General features: G+C 44.9%; 2 protein-coding genes across 10 annotated transcripts in view; one reads left to right on the plus strand and one right to left on the minus strand.

Moving 5' to 3' along the window:
* LOC132874863 (uncharacterized) overlaps positions 1 to 23,514 on the plus strand; it is an 86,939-nt gene that overhangs the window by 36,776 nt on the left and 26,649 nt on the right. For 5 of the 7 annotated variants that reach the window (XM_060911323.1, XM_060911319.1, XM_060911325.1 and 2 more), the window contains one exon: positions 1,195 to 1,267. The gene's annotated coding sequence lies outside the window, so the exon portion shown is untranslated. Of the gene's footprint in view, positions 1 to 1,194; positions 1,268 to 17,029; positions 17,457 to 23,514 lie in introns of those variants that run through there. The other 2 variants (XM_060911318.1, XM_060911321.1) reach the window with 2 other exon arrangements.
* The window catches only part of cep89 (centrosomal protein 89), a 452,909-nt gene that overhangs the window by 11,068 nt on the left and 418,327 nt on the right, over positions 1 to 23,514 (minus strand). For 2 of the 3 annotated variants that reach the window (XM_060911315.1, XM_060911314.1), the window contains one exon: positions 18,204 to 18,952. In XM_060911315.1, the coding sequence (XP_060767298.1) occupies positions 18,715 to 18,952 (238 nt within the window). In that variant the 3' untranslated portion in view covers positions 18,204 to 18,714. Of the gene's footprint in view, positions 1 to 18,203; positions 18,953 to 23,514 lie in introns of those variants that run through there. The other variant, XR_009651712.1, reaches the window with a different exon arrangement.

Raw genomic sequence — 23,514 nt, forward strand, 5'->3', positions numbered from 1 at the left:
TTCCTGTCTTTACTTCTGAGAGCCGCTGCCACTCCAAGATGTTCTTTTTATACCCAGTCATGTTAATGACCTATTGCCAATTGACCTAATGAGTTGCAATTTGGTCCTCCAGCTGTTCCTTTTTTGGACCTTTAACTTTTCCAGCCTCTTATTGCCCTGTCCCAACTTTTTTGAGATGTGTTGCTGTCGTGAAATTTCAAATGAGCCAATATTTGGCATGAAATTTCAAAATGTCTTACTTTCGACATTTGATATGTTGTCTATGTTCTATTGTGAATACAATATCAGTTTTTGAGATTTGTAAATTATTGCATTCCATTTTTATTTACAATTTGTACTTTGTCCCAACTTTTTTGGAATCGGGGTTGTAGTTGCATAAACAAGCTCCATTTAGTCCAGAATAAATGCCATTGTCCTCATTAGAACCAGAAAATATGACTACATCATTCCTATCATCTTCTCACTGCACTGGCTCCCAGTAAAATTTCACATTAATTTTAAAATACTACTAATGAAACTACTAAAGCACTGAATAGTCTGGCACCACAGTACCTGAGAGAAATTTTGGCCTTTTAGGATCTGCCATATCAAAAGGTTCTGGTTCTGTTGGTACTTTGAAGGCTACAGCAGGGGGCAGAGCTTGTTTCTGGAAAGCCCCCAATTATGGAACAGTCTTCCAATTAGTCAAGTTTATTTGTATAGCCCTTTTAACAACATACATTGTCACAAAGCAGCTTTACAGAAAATTAAATACGTTAAACATGAGCTAATTTTATCCCTAATTTATCCCCAATGAGCAAGCCTGTGGCAACAGTGGCAAGGAAAAACTCACTCAGATGACATGAGGAAGAAACCTTGAGAGGAACCAGACTCAAAAGGGAACCCATCCTCATTTGGGTGATAACAGATACTGTAGCATGATTATAAATAACTCACTTCTCTAACTGTGTCCTGTATAATCACAAAGTATATGTGAAACCAGGAAAATCATTATAGTTTTAACATTAAGTCTGTTTTGTTGAAGTTATAAACTGTTCATTGATGAACAGTTTTGCATTCAAGTTTCCATGACAACTGTAGTCCTAAAGTTAGCAAGTCAACTGTAGTCCTCAGACATAAATGTATTACAGTAAGTGTCCAGAGACATCTTCCAAGTGCGACTTTTGACTGACCATATGACGCCATCCTCCACAGGAGCGATGAGAGGAGATTCCAGGCCAGACGTAGGGCATCAGTGTGGATCAGTGAAGTCCGAGGGGCAGAAGAGGTCAGTATCTTACTGGTGTCTCAGGATCAACATGTAACTCAGAGAGGGACAGACGGGGGGCACAAGTTGTTAGGTATGCCCAATGTCATTTAATGAGTAAGAACAGGATACATTTTGCACTGAGTGGATATGTGGTCATATCTTCTAGTTCGAGTAAGGACTCTTGCTGCTGCATTTTGAACTAATTGGGGCTTGTTTATGCACTTATTAGAACATCCAGACAGTAAGGCATTTCGATAATCCAACCTAGAGGTAACAAAAGCATGAACTCCATTTTCTGTGTCATCTAGTGACATTAAATTTCTTATCTTAGCAATATTTCTGAGACAAAAGAAAGCTATCCAGGTAATGTTATTGATATGAGTTTCAAATGAAAGACTGGAGTCAATGATCACATTGAGGTCTTTTACTGCTGCATGTGATGAAACAGAAAGGCCATCCAGAGTTACAGAGTAATCAGACAACCTACTTCTAGCTGCATGTGGTCCTAGTACAAGTACTTCAGTCTTGTCAGAGTTAAGCAGAAGGAAGTTAATAAGCAACCAGTGTCTAATGTCCTTTACACATTCCTCAATTTAATTAATCTGGTGTCTCTCATCTGGCTTTGCATAAACATACAATGTGTGTCATCAGCATAACAGTGGAAACTAATACCATGTTTATAAATAATATCACCCAGAAGTAACATATATAAAGTAAAAAGCAGTGAGCCTAAGATAGAACCTTGTGGAACACCAAACTTTACCTCAGTATGTCTAGAAAAATCACCATTTACATCAACGAACTGATAGCGATCAGTTAAATAAGACCTGAGCCAGGAGAGGGACATTCCCTTAACTCCCACAGCATTTTCTAGTCTACCCAGGAGAATAGAATGATCAATGGTGTCAAAGGCTGCACTAAGGTCAAGCAGTACAAGCAGGGAGACAGCCCTGATCAGATGCCAACAGTAGGTCGTTTACTACTTTAACCAGTGCTGTTTCTGTGCTATGATGAGGTCTAAATCCTGACTCTCCTTCCATGCTAATTTGAACACTACCATTTTTGTTTGATGCCATTTACATTTTAATTTTCAAGTGGACTGTTTTAAAGTGTGACTGTAATCACTATACCAGGGTGCTAAAGTATTTCATGGAGGTTATTCTTATGTAGATATGAGCATAACTGCTGTGCCACAGCATTTCCTAGGATCTTGGAGATAAAGGGGAGGTTTGATATTGGCCTATAATTGGACAGCTGACAGGGGTCGATGTCAGGGTTTTTTTTTTTTAATCAGGGATTTGATAACTGCTAATTTAAAGGATTTGGGAACATAGCCAATTCTAAGGGAAGAATTAATTATTTTTAGAAGAGGTTCAATTGCTTCTGGTATTATCTGTTTAAAGAGTCATGTCGATAAGGGATGTAGTACACAAGATTAATGAAATTAGTTTGATTTCCCTAAGAGGAGTAAAACATTCTAATTGCTGATCTGCTACAGTTATATTGTTAACTACAGGGTTACTTCAATTGTCTAGCCTTAAATTAGTAGTTTGAATTTTTTGTCAGATATTTTCAATTTTGTCATTGAAAAAATTCATGTAGTCATTGCTACTAGATGTTGCAGGTGTGTATATGTCTATAGTGGTCTTTTTCCTAGTTAATTTTGCTACAGTATTAAACAGGAATCTAGGATTATTTTTGTTATCCTCTATTAGGGTGGAGAGATACATTGATCTAGCAGCACTAAGAGCTTTTCTACTTCAGGAGGCTCTCCTTCCATGCTAATTTGAACACTACCAATTTTGCTTGATGCCATTTACATTCTAATTTTCAAGTGGACTATTTTAAAGTGCGACTGTAATCATTATACCAGGGTGCTATTTTTTTTTCTCTCTGATCATTTTCCTTTTAAGTGGAGCTACTTTATCTAAAGTACAGCGGAACATTGACTCTAAGCATTCAGTTGCCTGATCAAGTTATGTGGGGGCTGATGGTGATCCAATCAAAGTTGATAACTCTGGGAGATTATTTATAAAACTGTGCAGTAGTTGACGTGAATGCACATTTAATACAGTAGCATGGTGAGGTGCATATATTACTGCTCTGTTAGGACTAGGACTGTTTTGGCCTCTAGAGGCCGCTGTTATTTCCTGTTTTTTGTCTATGTTTGTTTTGGCCTCTAGAGGTCGCCACTGTGTCCTGTGTTTTGTGTTGGTGTTGATTGCCTGTTTTCATTAGTGTCACCTGTTTCCAATTTATTTTGTGTATTTATACCCCCTGAGTTCAGTCCTCTTGTCACGGAGTCTTTGTGCTGTTATGTTTAGCTCCAGTTACCTCTGTTCTGTGTTCCTTGCCGTTGTCTCTTTGGTTTTGCACTTTGCTTTTCTTTTTGGACTTTGTGTTTACTGTTTTTTGATCTTCTGAGCGTTGGTATTTTGCCTTTTCTTTTCTAGTTTTTTGCTTTTGTATTTAACTTTGGCCTTTTGGATATTTTATTTTTCCCTTCATCTTCTGAGCGTTTTTTGGATTATATTTTCGTTTGGACTGTAAATATTGTAAATAAACATTTTGATACTTTTCTACTTCCGCCTCACGCCTCTGCACTTGAGTCATCCCCCTGGTGGCCTAGTGGGGGTTTGCTGGAATATCACACCAACGAACCAGGTTCGAATCCCAGCAAAACCCTAACAGAAAGACTCCGTCATGACCGACTCAGCAGAGGCTGCTTCAACTGTCTACCCAGCCAACCTTCAGGGAATTATGGCAGCTTTGACACGCTTCGGAGCGACCATGGACGCTTATGGACGAACGCTCACCAGCCAACGTGAGGCCCTTGCTCGCCACGAGGAACTGCTTCAGCAAATTGGGAAAACCCTGGCACAGCTGACACCTCTGCCTGCATCTCCTGATCCAGCTCCTGTTCCTGCTCCAGTGCCTCCTGCCACACTGTCTCCTTCACCTCGCGAACCCAGCCTTCCTGCACCACAGAGGTATGACGGCAAGCACAGTGAGTGCCGGGAGTTCCTTACCCAGTGCCAACTCACCTTTGAGCTCCAGCCTACCACCTACACTACGGATCACCTCAAGATCGCCTTTGTGATAACCTTGTTAGCTGGTAAGGCACGAGCTTGGGCAACAGCTATCTGGCAGAGACGGGGACCCGAGTGCTCTGATTTTTAACTATTTACTGAAGAGATGCTTCGGGTCTTCGACCAGGCGGACATCAGTACCGACGCAGCCAGAAAGCTCATGTCCATCTGGCAAGGAGGAAGCGTCGCAGATTACGCCATCTCGTTCCGGACGCTCGCAGCAGTAAGTGGATGGAACGAGACTGCCCTGGTGTCAGCCTACCACCATGGTCTGTCTGACCCCATCAAGGACGGCCTGGCCTCTATTGGATGCCCAAGTGACCTCGAAACTCTCATCTCACATTCTACTCGTCTGGACAACAGGATGAGAGAATGCCACCAAGTCCTGAGCCCCCCCAGCCTCCCTACCTCTACCTGGAGCCCGTCTACCTCCTCCAGTGACTGTCCAGAACCCATGCAAGTGGGTCGTACTCGCCTCTCCACATCTGAGAGGGAGCGCAGAAGGAGGGACAAGTGCTGCATCTACTGTGGCAAGCCTGGTCACTTCCGAGCATCATGTCCCGAACTCTCGGGAAAAGGACCGCCCCGTCCAGCCGAGGGAGGGTAGTGACGGGGCCTACCCTCTCTCCCGGACTCCCTGGCCAAGGAATCTACATCCCGGTCTCCATCTCCTGGGGTGAGTCTGTCCACTCTTGTCAAGCTTTGTTAGACTCAGGGGCGGCTGGGAACTTTATGGATATTCACTTCGCCCAAAGTATCAATGTCCCGACTGCACCTCTTGAAGTCCCACTGTCTGTGTCTGCCCTCGATGGCCAAGCGTTAGGTGATGGAAGAGTCACCCAAGTTACTTCTCCAGTCTTCCTCCAGTCTCAAGGTCACAAGGAAGAAATATCCCTGCACCTGATTCCTTCACCTGAGTTCCCAGTTATTCTAGGCCTTCCTTGGCTTACTCGCCACAACCCTCGCATAGACTGGGTAACAAGCCAGGTTGTGGAATTGGGCCCTGCGTGCCATGCCTCTTGTCTGCCCTCTAGCTCTCCTGTGTCTCCTGCCGAGCCTCCTGATCTCACTGAGTTATCTCAAGTTCCCACAGAGTACTGGGATTTGAAAGAAGTGTTCAGCAAGAGCAGGGCCGCCGTTCTTCCTCCGCACCGGGCCTACGACTGTGCCATCGACTTGCTCCCTGGGACTACCCCTCCTCGTGGCAGACTGTTTTCCCTCTCTCAGCCAGAATGCAAGGCCATGGAGGAATACCTCAAAGACGCCCTGGTCTCTGGGTTCATTCGACCCTCCACCTCACCTGCTGATGCCGGCTTCTTCTTTGTCGGCAAGAAGGATGGGGGGCTCCGACCATGTATTGACTACAGGCGCCTGAACAAGATCACTGTGTGCAACCGATATCCCCTTCCGCTGATGTCCACAGCTTTCGACCTGCTCCAAGGCGCCACCGTCTTCACCAAGTTGGACCTACGGAATGCATACCACCTCCGTATCCGTGTCCGTATCCAACAGGGAGACGAGTGGAAGACTGCCTTTAACACCCCGTCTGGGCACTACGAATACCAGGTGATGCCCTTCGGACTCACCAACGCACCAGCTGTTTTTCAGGCCCTAATCAACAACGTCTTGAGGGACATGATTAACCTGTATGTTTTTGTCTACCTCGACGACATCCTTATCTTTTCCAAGACCGTGCAGGAGCACCGCCACCATGTCCGCCAGGTTCTCCAGAGGCTGCTACAGAACAATCTGTTCGCCAAGGCCCAGAAATGCGAATTTCATGTTCCCGAGTTCTCCTTTCTGGGTTTTATTATACGGACAGGCCAACTCCAAATGGACCCAGCCAAGACCCTGGCCGTCCGGGACTGGCCCACTCCCAAGTCCGTCAAAGAGGTTCAGCAGTTCTTAGGATTTGCTAACTTCTACCGCAAGTTTATCAGGAACTTTAGTTCTGTAGCAGCACCCATGTCGGACCTCACCAAAGGGACAGGTGGATCTTATGTCTGGTTTCCTCAGGTGGAAAAGGCATTCAAAGACCTCAAGGACCGCTTCTGCACGGCACCCATTCTGGTCCTCCTGGACACCTCCCAACCATTCATCGTGGAGGTGGACGCCTTGGACAGTGGTGTCGGCGCGGTGCTCTCTCAACGTTCGGAAGGAAAGCTGCACACCTGCGCTTACTTCTCCCACCGCGTGAGTCCTGCGGAGTCCCGGTACGATGTGGGGGATCGAGAACTGCTAGCGGTCAAATTGGCCCTTGAGGAGTGGAGACACTGGCTGGAGGGAGCGCAACATCCATTCCTGGTTTGGACTGACCACAAGAACCTGGAGTACCTCCAGCAAGCCAAGAGACTGAACCCACGACAGGCTAGGTGGGCCCTGTTTTTCAGTCGGTTTGACTTCACCCTCTCGTACTGCCCCGGCTCCAAGAACACCAAACCTGACGCACTGTCCAGGCTGTTCTCTGCCACTAACAGGGAGAGTGAAGTCGGGCCTATTATCCCTGTGTCCCGGATTGTGGCCCCTGTCCGCTGGGGTATTGAGGAGGCCGTCTGACGAGCCCAACGCCAGGACCCCGGTCCTTGGACGGGGCCACCGGGCCTCTTGTACGTCCCACATCAAGCCCGGGCCAAGGTTCTCCAGTGGGGTCACTCTTCCCCTCTCACCGCCCACCCGGGAGCTCGGAGGACCCTGGACTTCCTGAAAAGACGCTTCTGGTGGCCTAACATGGAGAAGGAAGTAAGGTCATTTGTCCTGTCCTGTGAGGTCTGCACCAGAACCAAGAACCCGCGACAGCGTCCCCAGGGTCTCCTGCATCCTCTGACCATTCCCCGGCATCCCTGGTCCCATGTGGCAGTCGACTTCATCATGGGTCTCCCTGAGTCTCAAGGTAACACTGTCATTTTGGTTATAGTCAACAGATTCTCGAAGGCCTGCCGCTTCATACCACTGTGCAAACTCCCTTCTGCTCTTGAAACAGCCAAACTTATTTTTAATCATGTCTTCCGAGTCTTTGGTCTCCCACAGGACATCGTCTCAGACCGAGGGCCCCAGTTCTCCTCCCGAGTGTGGCACGGGTTCTGCAAGGTCATCGGAGCCACTGCCAGCCTCTCCTCTGGGTTTCACCCACAGTCCAATGGTCAGACGGAGAGGCTCAACCAGGACCTGGAAATCACCCTGCGAGGCCTGGCTATGGATAACCCAACATCGTGGAGCACCTGGCTGCCATGGGCAGAGTATGCCCACAACACCCTGCAGTCATCGGCCATCAAGCTGTCGCCATTCCAGTGCCAATTCTGGTTCCAGCCACCTCTGTTCCCAGACCAGGAGGAGGACGTGGGGGTGCCCTCGGTCAACCAATATGTGAGACGGTGTCGCAAGACCTGGAGCAAGGTCAGGAAGACCCTCATCCAGACCTCCAGAACCAACCAGACTCAGGCCAACCGCCATAGAAGACCTGCCCACGCTTTCCGCCCTGGGCAGCGGGTTTGGCTGTCCACTAAGGACCTTCCGCTGCGGGTGGAGAACCGCAAGCTTGCTCCTCGCTACATTGGCCCCTTCAAGGTGGTGCGCAGGGTGAACCCTGTCTCCTACTGGCTCCAGTTGCCCTGGACTCTGAGGATCAACCCCACATTCCATGTTTCCCTGTTGCGGCCCGTACTGACGTCCACGTATGCCCCTGCTCCTAGGAACCCCCAACCCCCCTGCATCTTCCAGGGTCAGACTGTGTTCACCGTGCATCGCCTGCTTGACTCCCGGGCTGCAATATCTTGTGGACTGGGAGGGCTATGGTCCTGAGGAGCGCTGCTGGGTTCCCGCTCGGGACGTCTTAGATAAAGAACTGTGTCGGGACTTCCATTCGGCCCATCCGGATCGCCCTGGGAACGTCAGGAGACGCTCCTGGGGGGGGGGGGGTCCTGTTAGGATTGGGACTGTTTTGGCCTCTAGAGGCCACTGTTATTTCCTGTTTTTTGTCTATGTTTGTTTTGGCCTCTAGAGGTCGCCACTGTGTCCTGTGTTTTGTGTTGGTGTTGATTGCCTGTTTTCATTAGTGTCACCTGTTTCCAATTTATTTTGTGTATTTATACCCCCTGAGTTCAGTCCTCTTGTCACGGATTCTTTGTGCTGTTATGTTTAGCTCCAGTTACCTCTGTTCTGTGTTCCTTGCCATTGTCTCTTTGGTTTTGCACTTTGCTTTTCTTTTTGGATTTTGTGTTTACTGTTTTTTGATCTTCTGAGCGTTGGTATTTTGCCTTTTCTTTTCTAGTTTTTTGCTTTTGTATTTAACTTTGACCTTTTGGATATTTTATTTTTCCCTTCATCTTCTGAGCGTTTTTTGGATTATATTTTTGTTTGGACTGTAAATATTGTAAATAAACTTTTTGATACTTTTCTACTTCCGCCTTACACCTCTGCACTTGAGTCATCCCCCTGGTGGCCTAGTGGGGGTTTGCTGGATTATCACACCAACGAACCAGGTTTGAATCCCAGCAAAACCCTAACATGCTCAGACATATTTTAAATAAGATGAGATAATGATCTGAGGTAACTTCAGACTGTGGAAGTGTAACTATGGCTACGTTCACACTGCAGGCTGAAGTGACTCAAATCCGATCTTTTCGCCCATATGTGACCTGTATCCGATCTTTTATTCAAATATCCGATTTTTTCAAATCCGACCCAGGCCGTTTGGATATGTGGTCCTAATTCCGAACCCTATCCGCTCTTTTCATATGCGGCTTCAGTCTGAACCGCCAGGTCGCATTCATCCGACTTACACGTCATCAACAAGCCACAAATGTCACTATTCTGCGCTGAAGTAGGCGGCGGGTCTCTCAAAAAAAGTTACAACAACATGGCGCATAATCACGGGCGCAGATAGAGGGTGGGACTCGTCCCACCCAGATTTAAATTCACCTCGCTAGGTCCCCCCCACTTATAGGGAGGAAAAAACGTCTATGCTGTCTTTCTTTGTATAAGGCAAACCTCACGGAAAAATCAAAAGACTAATTACCATTCGGTTTATTGAGATGCACAGCAGTGTATACATAGTTGCAACAACTCGCATAAAACAAAGACTGATATTCGGTTGGTTGAGCTGCGCAGACTGCACAGGTTGCGAGCTCGAGCTTGGTTGCTATGGTTACTAACAACAAGTCTGACAGGCATATCGGGGTTGGGGTTGGTTTGCTGGCAGCTTTGTCCCCCCCAGTTTTTTGTCCCCCCCAGTTCAAAAAACGTATCTGCGCCCCTGCGCATGACATCAATGCGAGGGACGCTTCGGGCTGTGAAGGTTCTGAATCTTCTCAATGGAAGGACGCAGAGGTTAGGGAGCTGATTTCCATTTGGGGGGATGCAGCTATTCAAGCTAGATTGGATGGGTCATACCGCAACCGGGCGGTTTTACTTCCGTAAACACTGGCCATGCTCACTGCGTGTGACGTCATCGTATCCTGCAATGCGCATGCGGAACACTTTTAGGTCGCTTTTCGTTCATACTGAGGATCACATACAAGTCACATATATTTGTTAATGTGAACGACCTCACAAAAAAATCGGATTTCACAAAAAAATCGGAATTGAGCATTAAGCCTTGCAGTGTGAACGTAGCGTATATTTTCTATATTTAACTTGAATGTTAGGATTAGATCAAAAGAGTGACCACCATTGTAGGTAGGTCCTATGACATTCTGATTAATCCCTACTGAATCTAAATAAGTAAGGAAATTAACTGGATAGACTAATTTTTTGAGGGTACATCCATTATATTAGTATGAAGAACTTCAAATATATTGAATTTATAACCAGGTTTTTGTGTTACACCTGGATAATCATTATAAATAATGGCAATGCCTCCTCCTCTGCCAGTTAGACGAGGCTGGTGTATATAACTGTATCCAGGAGGACTAGCTTCATTTAATGCTATATATTCATTTGGCTTAATCCATATTTCTGTTAAACACAGTACATTAAACTTCTGATCAGTAATAAGCTCATTAACAATTAGCACTTCAGATGTAAGAGGTCTAATATTTAAGAGTCCTACCTTGAGATCAAAGGTGCTGGTATTGGCTGTACAGTCAGTATGATCCAAATTTTATATTGATTAAGTTACTAGAACAAACTCTGAGTATTTCTACTTTTTTGTTTAGTTCGGTGAACAGACACAGTCTCGATATAGTGGAGCCTGAGCAACAACTCTGTGCAGCTAGCAGTCAGTCAGTTTAGCCTGTTTGTCTGCTCCTTGGCCTAGGCTCTGGATTGTCACAAGTTAACTAGGCTGTTCTGAGATTATGAGTTATGCTTCAAGAAATGAGAGCAGCACCTTTCTGAGTGGGATGGATACCATCCTGAACTAACAGGCCAACAGTGCCCTCAAAATTAGTCCAATTGTGTTTGGACACTGTGTGAGATGGCTGCCTCTCCAGTAGCTCTGCAGTTTTTAGCTCTTTAAACGGCTTTTTTCCACTTTTTTTTTACTTTTTTGCTCTTCTTACGAAGACATAGTGTGTTTTACTATATAACATGGATATATTTAACTTTAACACGCAACCAGGAGCCAGTTTTCTCACTTATTCGAGAGAGGAGCTGCTGGCCCTGAAAACAATGGGACGAGCCGGGATACGACACCCCATCCCGGCCGAGCTGAGGAGGAAACCCAGGGGCTGCAAAGCTGGAGCTAAGCTAAAGGCTAGGCTAGTGAACAACCGGCGGTGCTACAAACCATCCATTCCATCCGTTATCATGGGGAATGTGAACTCGCTGCCGAATAAAGTCGATGAGCTTTTTGCTCTGAACAACCAGCGGATTTACTGGGAGAGCAGCTTATTTATCTTTATGGAGACATGGCTAACACACCTTGTACTGGATGGTAATGTGGACCTGCGGGGATTCACTGCTGTGAGAGCCGACAGAGACACTAACACATGCGGGAAAAGCAAAGGTGGGGGACTCATCATTTATGTTAACAACCGCTGGTGTAGCCCGGGACATATCTCGGTAAAGACAGTTTCATGTTGCCCGGACTTGGAGCTGCTAGCCATTAGCCTGCGGCCATATTATCTGCCGGGGAGTTCAGTCACGTGATCACCATCTGTGTTTACATCCCTCCGAAGGCAGATGCAGCCGCTGCATGTGAGAGGATTCACTCTGTCACAGCAAGGCTGCAGACACAGCACCCTGAGGCATTTATCATCATTTCTGGGGACTTTAATCATGCTACTTTGGACTCTACTTTGGCTGCTTTTTACCAGGCTGTGGATTGTCCAACAAGGAACAACAGGACAATTGACTTGCTGTATGCTTATGTGAGGGATGCTTACAGAGTCAAACCCCTCCCCCCACTAGGGAAGTCTGACCACAACCTGGTCCTTGTACAGCCGAAGTACACCCCCCTGGTTCAAAGGCAGCCTGCAACAACTAGCTCCATCAGGAGGTGGTCCCCTGAAATGGAAGATGCCCTCAGGGACTGTTATGACATCACAGACTGGGATGTGCTGCTTAGCCCACACTGTGAGGACAAAGAGGGGCTGACACACTGTCTGGCAGATTACCTCAACTTCTGTGCAGACGTGGTCTTCCCCGCTAAGACTGTACGGTGTTACCCTAATAACAAGCCATGGGTAACAAAGGAAGTCAAAGCTGTCCTCAACAGGAAGAAGGCTGCCTTCAGGAGCAGGGATAGGGAGGCGATGAAAGCAGCACAGCAGGAGGTGAAATGCTGCATGAGGGAAACTAAAGACAGCTACAGGAGAAAGGTGGAGCAGAAGCTGAAGGAGAACAGCATGAGGGAGGTCTGGGAAGGTGTGAAAACCATCACAGGCCACAATACAAAGACCAGAGTCGTTGAGGGGACAGTGGAGAAGGCGAACGAGTTGAATGACTTCTTCAATCGGTTCAACCAGCCCACATCCCCCCCCACCCTCTCCCTCACTGCAGCCATCTCTCCTTCTTCCCTCAACACACCTCCCTCCAGTCATCACAGCAGCCCCCTCCTCCCCCACCTCAACACAGACTCCTCCATGCATTACTGCAGACCAGGTCAGAGGTCAACTGAGGAAGAGTCACCCCAGGAAAGCAGCAGGCCCGGAAAAAGTGTGTCCACAACTACTGAAGACCTGTGCTGCTGAACTGGGTGAACCACTCCAATGCATCTTCAACCTCAGCCTGCAGCTGGGGAGAGTGCCCACCCTCTGGAAGACATCATGTATCATTCCAGTTCCCAAAAAGAATCAGCCCAGCGAGCTGAACGACTTCTGACCGGTGGCACTCACTTCACATCTGATGAAGACGTTGGAGCGGCTCTTCCTCAGCCTCCTCAGACCCCAGGTACAACATGCCCAGGATTGTCTGCAGTTTGCGTACCGGGCAGGTGTTGGTGTGGAAGACGCCATCCTCTACCTGCTACACCGAGCCCACTCGCATCTGGATAAGGGAAATGTCACAGTGAGGATCCTCTTCTTGGACTTCTCAAGTGCCTTCAACATCATCCAGCTCCTACTGCAGGGGTCTTCAATCCTATCCGCAAAGGGCCGGTGTAGCTGCAGGCTTTCATTACAGCCAAATTGGAGGCTCACTTGATTGTTGACTGGAGACAAGGGTGAAATGATTAAACAAGTGAAATCAGGTGTAGCTCCTGCTTGGTTGGAATGAAAGCCTGCAGCCACACTGGCCCTTTGTGGATAGGATTGAAGACCCCTGCCCTACTGCTTCAGGACAAACTCAACAGGACGCGAGTGGACCCCTGCCTGGTCACCTGGATCTCCAGCTACCTCACTGACAGGTAGAAGACCAAGGAGCTGGTCATTGACTTTGGGAGGTCCAGACCAAGGTCACGACCAGTTCTGATTGAGGGAGTCAAGGTGGAGGCTGTGGATTCCTACAAGTACCTCGGGCTGTGGCTGGACAGCAAGCTGGACTGGACTTGCAACACCAATCACTTATACAGGAAGGGACAGAGCAGGTTATACTTCCTTAGGAGGCTGCGGTCCTATAACATCTGCAGGAAACTCCTGTGGATGTCCTATCAGTCTGTGGTCGCCAGTGTCCTGTTTTACACCGTGGTGTGCTGGGGGGGGCAGCACATCCAAGAAGGACACATCCAGGCTGGACAAACTGATCAGGCGGGCCGGCTCTGTGGTCGGCATGAAGCTGGACTCTCTGGTGATGGTGGCAGAGAAGAGGTCTATGGACAAACTATTGAACATCATGGATGATGCCAGTCACCCTCTGCACACCGTCATCAGCAACCAGAGGAGCCTGTTCAGTGACAATGCTCCTTCCCAAGTGCAGGACAAACAAACTCAAAAACTCCTTTGTCCCTCATGCCATCAGACTGTACATCTCCTCTCTGGGGGGGAGGAGGGGTAACAGGAGGACAGAGCACGGGAAGGAGCAGTAGCCTAGCCTAACAATAAGCAATACCAGACAATGTGCAATATAATGTGCAATATCTTTCCTTATCCCCCCCCATACACACACACACTTACCCTAACCCCACTTCTCCCCCCCTTTCCCCCGCCCCCTCTTCCTCTCATCTTATTCTTTTATAGTTGTATATGTAAATACCTAATTTATTTTAATTTATCTAGAAGTTTTCTCTATTTCTTTTCTCTGTTTATCTGTAATGATGCTGCTGGAATCTTAATTTCCCTGAGGGAACCCTCCCAAAGGGATCAATAAAGTTTTATCTAATCTAATCTAATCTAATCTAATCTAATCTAATCTAATCTAATCTAATCTAATTATCCATAAAGCCCACACTGTTTTCAGAGCACCATAACCAGCAGTTCAGTAACCATAACCTGCTGTACTCTACATTTTCATGCCGCATTGGGATGGGGCCAGAGCATACTACAGCAATTAGTGTTTGGCATTCAGACACTCAGACAAGTCTAGGGTGCAAAACTATTTGTTTCGTCAAGCCTTTTGTTAATAGCTTTTCTCTTGGGTAAAGGTGCAGATCTGGAAGCTTCATGGGTATAGTGTTTTGGTAAACTGGGATGTTTGGATGCTCTTGCCTCCCACTCTTACATGTTCACTCAGGTTTGCTGATGGAGTGGCTGGCTGGTTTGTGTTCCAGGGCACCTTCATATCTGTGTTAACGTATGGCTCAACCTCTTTGTTATGCTGTCATAGCATTTTGCTGTAATGGATTTAATGGTGCGCCGTGGGATAGTCAAAGTTTAGGATATTTTTTATAACCCAACCCTGATCCATACCACAACTCTGGCTCTGACATGTTTGGAGTGCTCCTTGGAGTGCTCATGTTGCTTGCTTAGTAGTGTTGCAGAGTCAGGGTCCTTCCAGAACAGGTTGATTTATATAAACATCATTGATGGGTCATGTGGCATTTTGATTGCACACAGGTGGATCTTAATAAACTAATTATGTGACTTATGAAGTGAATTGGTTGGACCAGTTCTTATTTAGGGATTTCATACGAAAGGGGGTGATATCTATGCATACTCCAGATTTCTGTTTTTTTTTTCATCTTAATTATTGTTTGTGTCACAATAAAAAAAAATTTGCACCTAAAGTGGTAGGTATGTTGTGTAAATCAAATGGTGCTAACCCTCCAAAAATCAATTTTAATTCCAGCTTGTAATGCGACAAAACAGGACAAACACCAAGGGGGATGAATACTTTTGCAAGACACGGTATATGCCCTTAGCCAAGTCATTCAACAACCTGAATCCAATTGAGCATACATTTCACCTCCTGAAGCCAAATACTGAAGTAACTGAAGTAAGCTGCAGTAAAAGCCTGACAGAGCACCACCAGGGAAGACATAGAGCATCTGGTAGTGTCTCTGGGTTCCAGATTTCAGGCAGCCATTGACTGCAAAAGATTCGCAACAAAAGTCATAAAAATTACAATATGCTTTATGATTTTTTTTTATTACTGTTGGTATAAAGTGTATGTGGGTGTGATTTAAAAAAAAAGCCTTCTGCATTTTCAAAGGAAATTGTGACTGTATATCTTATATAAAACTTCAGATGGTGCGGACAACATATATTATCAAGCATCTGAGTAGTACTTGAAAAATGTAAAAGAATTTATTTGATAATACCTTAAGGACAAACTGCACATCAGTTTACTCATATTCAGAATATTAAAAGCAAGTGTGACTTTGGTTTCATCAAAATAACAGAAGAGCTTTTTTATTAAAGCTATTTTGGCAAGGCTTCAAAGCAAATAATTTACCACCCTGTTTACTTCCTTTTAATTAAGAAAATACCTGGACCTCTGTATTTGTCTGAGAATAATCTTCCATTCAGTTGCTGTCTTATTCCTTCTCAAGCACACCACTCTCTATCACAAGTCATCACAAGTACACTCCCCTGTATGTAAGTTTCAGGAAATTTAGCTACTATGGACGCTTTTTCCCGTAGCAATTTTTTATGTGATATTTTGATGTATTTTGTTAAGTTATATGTAAAACCAGCTAATCTGATAATCAGTCCATGAAGGGCATAAGTGCATAAGAGCAAATAATCATTATAGACTGATTAACGGATAGAAGTAGATAGATGAACCTTAACAGATTGAACTTCAAGATGCCAAATCAATTAACTTTTTTTTTTTTTTTTTTTTTAAAGATTTTACCTACATAGTCTAACAATCACATGCAGGACATGTCATATTTAAGGTTGAGTAAGAACTATGAATTTTAAATTATTGGGAAGCAAATGCATTCTTGCAAAGTTTGTGCAATTGCATGCACAATTAAGGTGCCAAAAATAATTATTTAGATTGATGCCACAGAAAAGAAATTTTGGTTTCTTAAAAAGTATATTGTTGGCCAGATAATTTTTGTGGGTGTCACAGAAAAGAAGAAATTATCAGCATCTAGGGGGAAAATTATTTTCCAACTTACACTGGTAACAACAAAAATGGTTGAATTATTCTTTAGGGTGTGGCATGGTGATATTGTGGTTAGCACTGTCGCCTCACAGCAAGAAGGTCCTGGGTTCAAGCCCAGAAGCTGACGAGGACTTTTCTGTGTGGAGTTTGCATGTTCTCCCCGTATCTGCATGGGTTTCCTCCGGGTGCTCCGGTTTCCCCCACAGTCCAAAGGCATGTAGGTTAGGCTAATTGCAGGGGCGTAGCTGGGAGGGGGTCCTGGGGTGCCTGTGACCCCCCCCCCCCCCCCCCTTTGTCGGAGCATACATTTTTTCAATAGCTGCATAAGAATATTAGAAAAGCACTCACTGTAATTTTTCTAACATTTTTTTTAAACTAGATTGTCACCTCAGCCTCATTAGAGTTTCTATAACCTTGTATGGACTTCCTGTGGTTTGGGCGCGAAAACCTAGTTCTGCGCAAGCGCAACACGATCGCACTAGAAAACATGGTCAAGCTGCCAGTGTAGCTGCAGCCTTTTTAGTTGTGAATTACAAGTATTTCCTCTTGTGTTAATAATTCGCCATGTCAAAACAAGCGAAACTTTCCTCCTTCTTTCGATGTGAAGAGACTCTTTTTTTTTCTATTTTTCCATCAAAGTTGCATTTTGTTGTTTTGAAGCTAAGTTTTAGTGTGCCGTTTCTAGAACACAACATCAAGAAAACGTGGAAGAAACAGCAATAATGGAAGAGCTGGTTTCTAAGCTACCTTAAACTAGCAATATTTTTTGTTACATATTTTTCATAGTTCTATTCTAGTACTAAGTAAATTTTTTATGATAAAACAGACCCAAAACAAGATGGATCATCGTCTTCGGCAGACCAAGAAACACCGGCCCAAGCGGCAATTGCTGGTGAGTGAGCTTGGTTTGCTTATGCTCTGGTCACTGTTGTTTGGTTTGATAGAATTAGCCCAAAACATTAGTACAGTCAGTAAGATCAACCATTCTTTTTGTTCGATGTAGGCGTTCTTGATTTGCCAGATAAAATAATCTTGAAGATTATGATGCACCTACCGCTCTCGGCAGTGTTCCATAGCTTGTCGAGTACCTGCAAAAGGCTGCTGCAGCTATCTCACACTGCCGTGTTATGGAAACGTTTCACGTTAGAAGATACAGGATGCCCCCCTTTCTACACCATCCATAGTTTTAAGAGCATTTTTGAGAGGCACTGTACTAATTTTCACCATCTTTATCTCATCTCATCTCATTATCTCTAGCCGCTTTATCCTGTTCTACAGGGTCGCAGGCAAGCTGGAGCCTATCCCAGCTGACTACGGGCGAAAGGCGGGGTACACCCTGGACAAGTCGCCAGGTCATCACAGGGCTGACACATACGTAGGCACAGACAACCATTCACACTCACACCTACGGTCAATTTAGAGTCACCAGTTAACCTAACCTGCATGTCTTTGGACTGTGGGGGAAACCGGAGCACCCGGAGGAAACCCACGCGGACACGGGGAGAACATGCAAACTCCGCACAGAAAGGTCCTCATCGGCCACGGGGCTCGAACCCGGACCTTCTTGCTGTGAGGCGACAGCGCTAACTACTATACCACTGTGCCGCCCACCATCTTTATTTTAACGGCAATTTTGAACAACATTTCACCTTTCAGTTTAGTAAATTCAATCTTATACAAAGTGGTCAAGCTGCCAGTGTAGCTGCAGTAGTTGTGAATTACAAGTATTTCCTCTTGTGTTAATAATTCGCCATGTCAAAACAAGTGAAACTTTCCTCCTTCTTTCCCAGTCAGTGTGTGACCCCCCCTTTGAAAAATCCTAGCTATGCCCCTGAATTGGTGGCTCTAAGTTGACCGTAGATGTGAATGTGATGGTTGTCTCTATATGTCAGCCCTGCGATGACCTGGCGACTTCTCCAGGGTGTACCTCGCCTCTTGCCCATAGTCAGCTGGGATAGGCTCCAACTTGCCTGCGACCCTGTACAGGATAAGTGGCTATAGATAATGGATAGATGGATTATTCTTTAGGGGAGTGAAAATGGTTCAACATGAGTGATATTACGAGGGTAAGTCAAAAAGTTCTAAGACAAATGAAAAAAATCTTTATGAAAATAACAAAGCTATTTCTCTACATATCCTCCATTTAAGTCTAAACACTTCTGCAAGCGATGTTTCCATTGGAGAATTCCTGCTTTGTATTCCTTTTTTGAATTCTTCTGAATTCCTTTTGAAATTATAACATCTGTCTTAGAACTTTTTGACTTACCCTCGTATTTGGAGTGGAGGGGTGCATTAGACCTTTACAGAGTGAATAGACTAGGATGAAAGAGAATTAATTATTAGACACATAGCATACAGTATCGAATCACATTTAGGTCTTGTGTAGTGCTTACTCAAGTTATTTTTAAATTATCTCATTCTTTATTAGGGACAACACTTTCATGTGTCAAATTGAGAATATTAGTCCAATCCATTCCTCTCCTTCTCATCAGACATCAGGTTATGGTACTGTTAAGAGTCAGGTTTGAACATGGCACTGCTCTGTTTTGGTATCATGATAAAGGTAGGAGATATTGAGCTGCTCAGATGGCATGCTTGGTTGAGATATTCCTGTGGCTTACAGGCCAGAGACAGGCATGAGTCATGAGGGCTCAACATGACATCGACCTTGCCCATCACAATGTCCTGCAAATGCTGGTTTTCTCTTGCAGCGGCTTCCCATACCACCTCCAGCTCATTCTCCACCTCTCTGTCAGTGAGAGAGAAAAACAGAGAGAGAAAGAGATGTAAATACAAGTAACCTTACATCTGTAACCAAATCAGAAAAAGTTGGGACAGTATGTTGATACTGAAATTAAAACAGAAAACAATGATTTATAAATAATTTTTGAACTGTACTGCATCCAAAACAATACAACATATTATTTGATGTTTTACCTCATGAATTTTATTGTATTGTTTTTTTTTTTTCAAAAACAAACACTTCAATTTTAACTTTTGCAAAACATTTTTTAAAAAGTTGGGATGGTAAAGCATTTACCACCTTATAATGTTGCCATTCCATCTCACAACACTTAAAGATGTTTAGGGACTAAAGACACCAAGTGATGAAGTGTTTCAGGTGTTATTTTGTTCCATTCTTCCTGAAAACAGGTCTTAAGGTGTACAACAATATGGAGTTGGCCTGGTCATATTTTTCATTTAAAAATTCACCACACATTCTCTATTGGGGACAGGAACCTCCTTTTTCCACAGCCACGCCTTTATAATGTGTGCAGAATGTGACTTTACACTGTCTTGGTGAAATACCCCTGGAAAAGATGTCATCTTGAAGGCAGCATATGTTGCTCCAAAATGTTCACAGTGCTTCTAGACACAGTTAACTGAGCCCATATGGTTGTATCAGCGATAGATGAATGATGGTTTTTGATGCAGTGCCATCTGAGGGATCAGAGATCACAGGTGTTCAGCTTAGGCTTGCACCCTTGTCCTTTATGCACTAACATTCCTCCAGATTCCTTGAATCATTTAGTGATATTATGCACCATAGAGGGTGAAATATCCAAACCCTATCTTTCTTTGAGGAACATTGTTTATAAACATTTCAATAATTTTCTCATGCATTTGTTGACATACTGGAGATCCTCGGCCCATCTTTGCTCCTCAAAGACTAGGCCTTGCCTGGATACTGATTTTGTACCAAATCATAATTATAATCACCTGTTGACATTGCCTGTTTGGATGAAAATTAACAGTTGAAATAAAGTTGACAAGACAAAACATGAAATATCTTGGGTTCATACTGTCTGCAATGAAATACAAGTCAAAGTAAATTTAGAAATCACTTTTTTTTTTTTTATTTGCATTTTCCGTCTGACCCAACTTTTTCTAATTTGGGGTTGTACATGCTCCAGAGGCACAGATCAGTAATGACCAGTATTTAGCTTTTATTCACAGGTGAAGTTAAGCCTCAAGTGATTATAATGAACACTTATTCCAGACACCCAAACACCTTACTATAAAGACAATCTACCATAAGTACAGAAGATAGCAAATACATATATGTACACAATGATGTACACACCAAATTCTAAACCATGGGCTTAAATGTGCAGGGAGAGGTGATGATGCAAAAAAAAAAACACAAGGAAGACAAAGACAAGTAAAAAGAGTAGGAGGTGGAAGATGTAAATCCTCTGTCAGCCACAGCTGGGTTACAATACCCATTATTATCTGTAAATGAGGCAAGATATAGACGTCATCTGAGAGAGACAAAGTGGAAGAGTGTGAAAGAAATCTTCCAACTACTGACTCTTACACCATAATGACCATATACTCCAGACTTGTACACAACCATCAGTGATGGTCAAATCACACAGGAACAAGTTTTGAGAAGGTATGATTATTGTGAATGACAGCAATACAGAGAGAAAGGAGACATGGAAAGAAAAAAAATGGAAGTAAAGAAGGAGAGGGGGACAAGAAAATGAACAAAGCAGGTAAGTCTACATTCCAAAATTTCAGGGCCAGATGTGCAAAAAATTTTAGGCACATGTTAAAAAAAAAAGCTCTAAATCAAAGATGTCTTAAAATATAGTTATGCGAAAAATAAGTATGTGGAAACTAGACTTTTCTTAACATATTTAAATAAGCAAACATTTCACTCTCTTACAGATAAAGGTAATATATTCATACAAACACATAAAATTTACTTTTTGTAGTCATTTTCATAATTTAAATTAAAAAAAATCAGTACACCCTTATATTTATCACACTTTCAAGTCCATGAAATTAGAATCAGGTTTTCCAGATTAGATGCCACTGATTAGAAACTCCTGCAGGTGGAGGTGCTGGTGGAACCTGTCTTATTTATACCCAGCATCTGGAGTCTGTTGCTCTCTTTGCTATTGAAATGTGTGGGGTCATCATGCCAAGATCTAAAGAGCTCTCTAAGGACCTCAGAAAAAAGGTTGTGGATACCTATGAATCTGGCAAAGGATTTAAAAAGATCTCTAAATTCTTAGAAATAAATAATTCCACTGTTAAGAAAATCATACAAGTGGCACAGATTTCAAATAACTGCCAATTTGTCCAGGACTGGCTGCCCCAGCAAATTCAGTCCAAGAGCAGACCATTTGATGCTAAAGGAAGTCTCCAAAAATCCCAAAACTTCATCAGTGCATCTGTAGGTAACTCTTGCAACTGTTAGTATGAAAGTATATACATCTAAAATCAGAAAGAGATTGTACAAATTTGATCTGCATGGGAGGCATGCCAGGAAAAAGCCTTAGCTGTCCAAAAGAAATGTTAAAGCAAGACTACAGTTTGCCAATGAACATGCAGGCAAAGACCAGGCCTTTTGGAATAATCTGCTCTGGACAGACAAATCAAAGGTAGAGTTGTTTGGCCACAGTAAGTTAGATTAGATTAGATAAAACTTTATTGATCCCTTTGGGCGGATTCCCTCAGGGAAATTAAGATTCCAGCAGCATCATTACAGATAAACAGAGAAAAGAAATAGAGAAAACTTCTAGATAAATTAAAATAAATTAAGTATTAACATATACAAATATATAAAAAGAATAAGATATGGGGAAGAGGGGGAGAAGGTGGGGGGGCGGCGGTAGGAGAGATATTGCACTTTATATTGCACATTGTCCGGTATTGCTTATTGTTAGGCTAGGCTACTGCTCCTTCCCATCCTTGGTCCTCCTGTTACCCCCCCCCCCCCCCCCCCCCCAGAGAGAAGTTGTACAGTCTGATGGTGTGAGGGACAAAAGAGTTTTTGAGTCTGTTCGTCCTGCACTTGGGAAGCAGCATTCTGTCACTGAACAGGCTCCTCTGGTTACTGATGACGGTGTGCAGAGGGTGACTGGCATCGTCCATGATGTTCAATAGTTTGTCCATAGACCTCTTCTCTGCCACCGTCACCAGAGAGTCCAGCTTCATGCCGACCACAGAGCCGGCCCGCCCGATCAGTTTGTCCAGTCTGGATGTGTCCTTCTTGGATGTGCTGCGCCCCCAGCACACCACGGTGTAAAACAGGACACTGGCGACCACAGACTGATAGAACATCCACAGGAGTTTCCTGCAGATGTTAAAAGACCGCAGGCTCCTAAGGAAGTATAGCCTGCTCTGTCCCTTCCTGTATAAGTGTTTGGTGTTGCAAGTCCAGTCCAGCTTGCTGTCCAGCCACAGCCCGAGGTACTTGTAGGAATCCACAGCCTCCACCTTGACTCCCTCAATCAGAACTGGTCGTGACCTTGGTCTGGACCTCCCAAAGTCAATGACCAGCTCCTTGGTCTTCGAGGTGTTGAGCTGCAGATGATTCCTGTTGCACCACACAGCAAAGTCCCTCACCAGGCTCCTATACTCCTCCTCTCTGTCATCACTGATGCATCCAACTATGGCTGTGTCATCGGCAAACTTCTGAATGTGACACAGCTCCAAGTTGTAGCAGAAGTCCGCAGTGTACAGGGTGAAGAGAAGAGGGGCCAGCACCGTGCCCTGGGGTGCTCCAGTGCTGCTAATCACAGTGTCAGACGTGATGTCCTTCAGCCTGACGTACTGCGGCCTGTCAGTGAGGTAGCTGGAGATCCAGGTGACCAGGCAGGGGTCCACTCGCATCCTGTTCAGTTTGTCCTGGAGCAATAGGGGCTGGATGGTGTTAAAGGCACTTGAGAAGTCCAAGAAGAGGATCCTCACTGTGACATTTCCCTTATCCAGATGCGAGTGGGCTCGGTGTAGCAGGTAGAGGATGGCGTCTTCCACACCAACACCTGCCCAGTATGCAAACTGCAGACAGTCCTGGGCATGTTGTATCTGGGGTCTGAGGAGGCTGAGGAAGAGCCGCTCCAACATCTTCAGCAGATGTGAAGTGAGTGCCACTGGTCGGAAGTCGTTCAGCTCGCTGGGCCGATTCTTTTTGGGAACTGGAACGATACATGATGTCTTCCAGAGGGTGGGCACTCTCCCCAGCTGTAGGCTGAGGTTGAAGATGCGTTGGAGTGGTTCACCCAGTTCAGCAGCACAGATCTTCAGTAGTTGGGGACACACCTTGTCCGGGCCTGCTGCTTTCCTGAGGTGAAGCTTCCTCAGTTGACCTCTGACCTGGTCTGCAGTAATGCATGGAGGAGTCTGTGTTGAGGTGGGGGAGGAGGGGGCTGCTGTGATGATTGGGGGGAGGTGAGTTGAGGGAAGAAGGAGAGATGGCTGCAGTGAGGGAGAGGGTGGAGGGACGTGGGCTGGTTGAACCGATTGAAAAAGTCTCATCTCATCTCATCATCTCTAGCCGCTTTATCCTGTTCTACA

The sequence above is a fragment of the Neoarius graeffei genome, chromosome 27 (genome assembly GCF_027579695.1).
Source record: "Neoarius graeffei isolate fNeoGra1 chromosome 27, fNeoGra1.pri, whole genome shotgun sequence".
NCBI classification, from domain to species: Eukaryota; Metazoa; Chordata; class Actinopteri; order Siluriformes; family Ariidae; genus Neoarius; species Neoarius graeffei.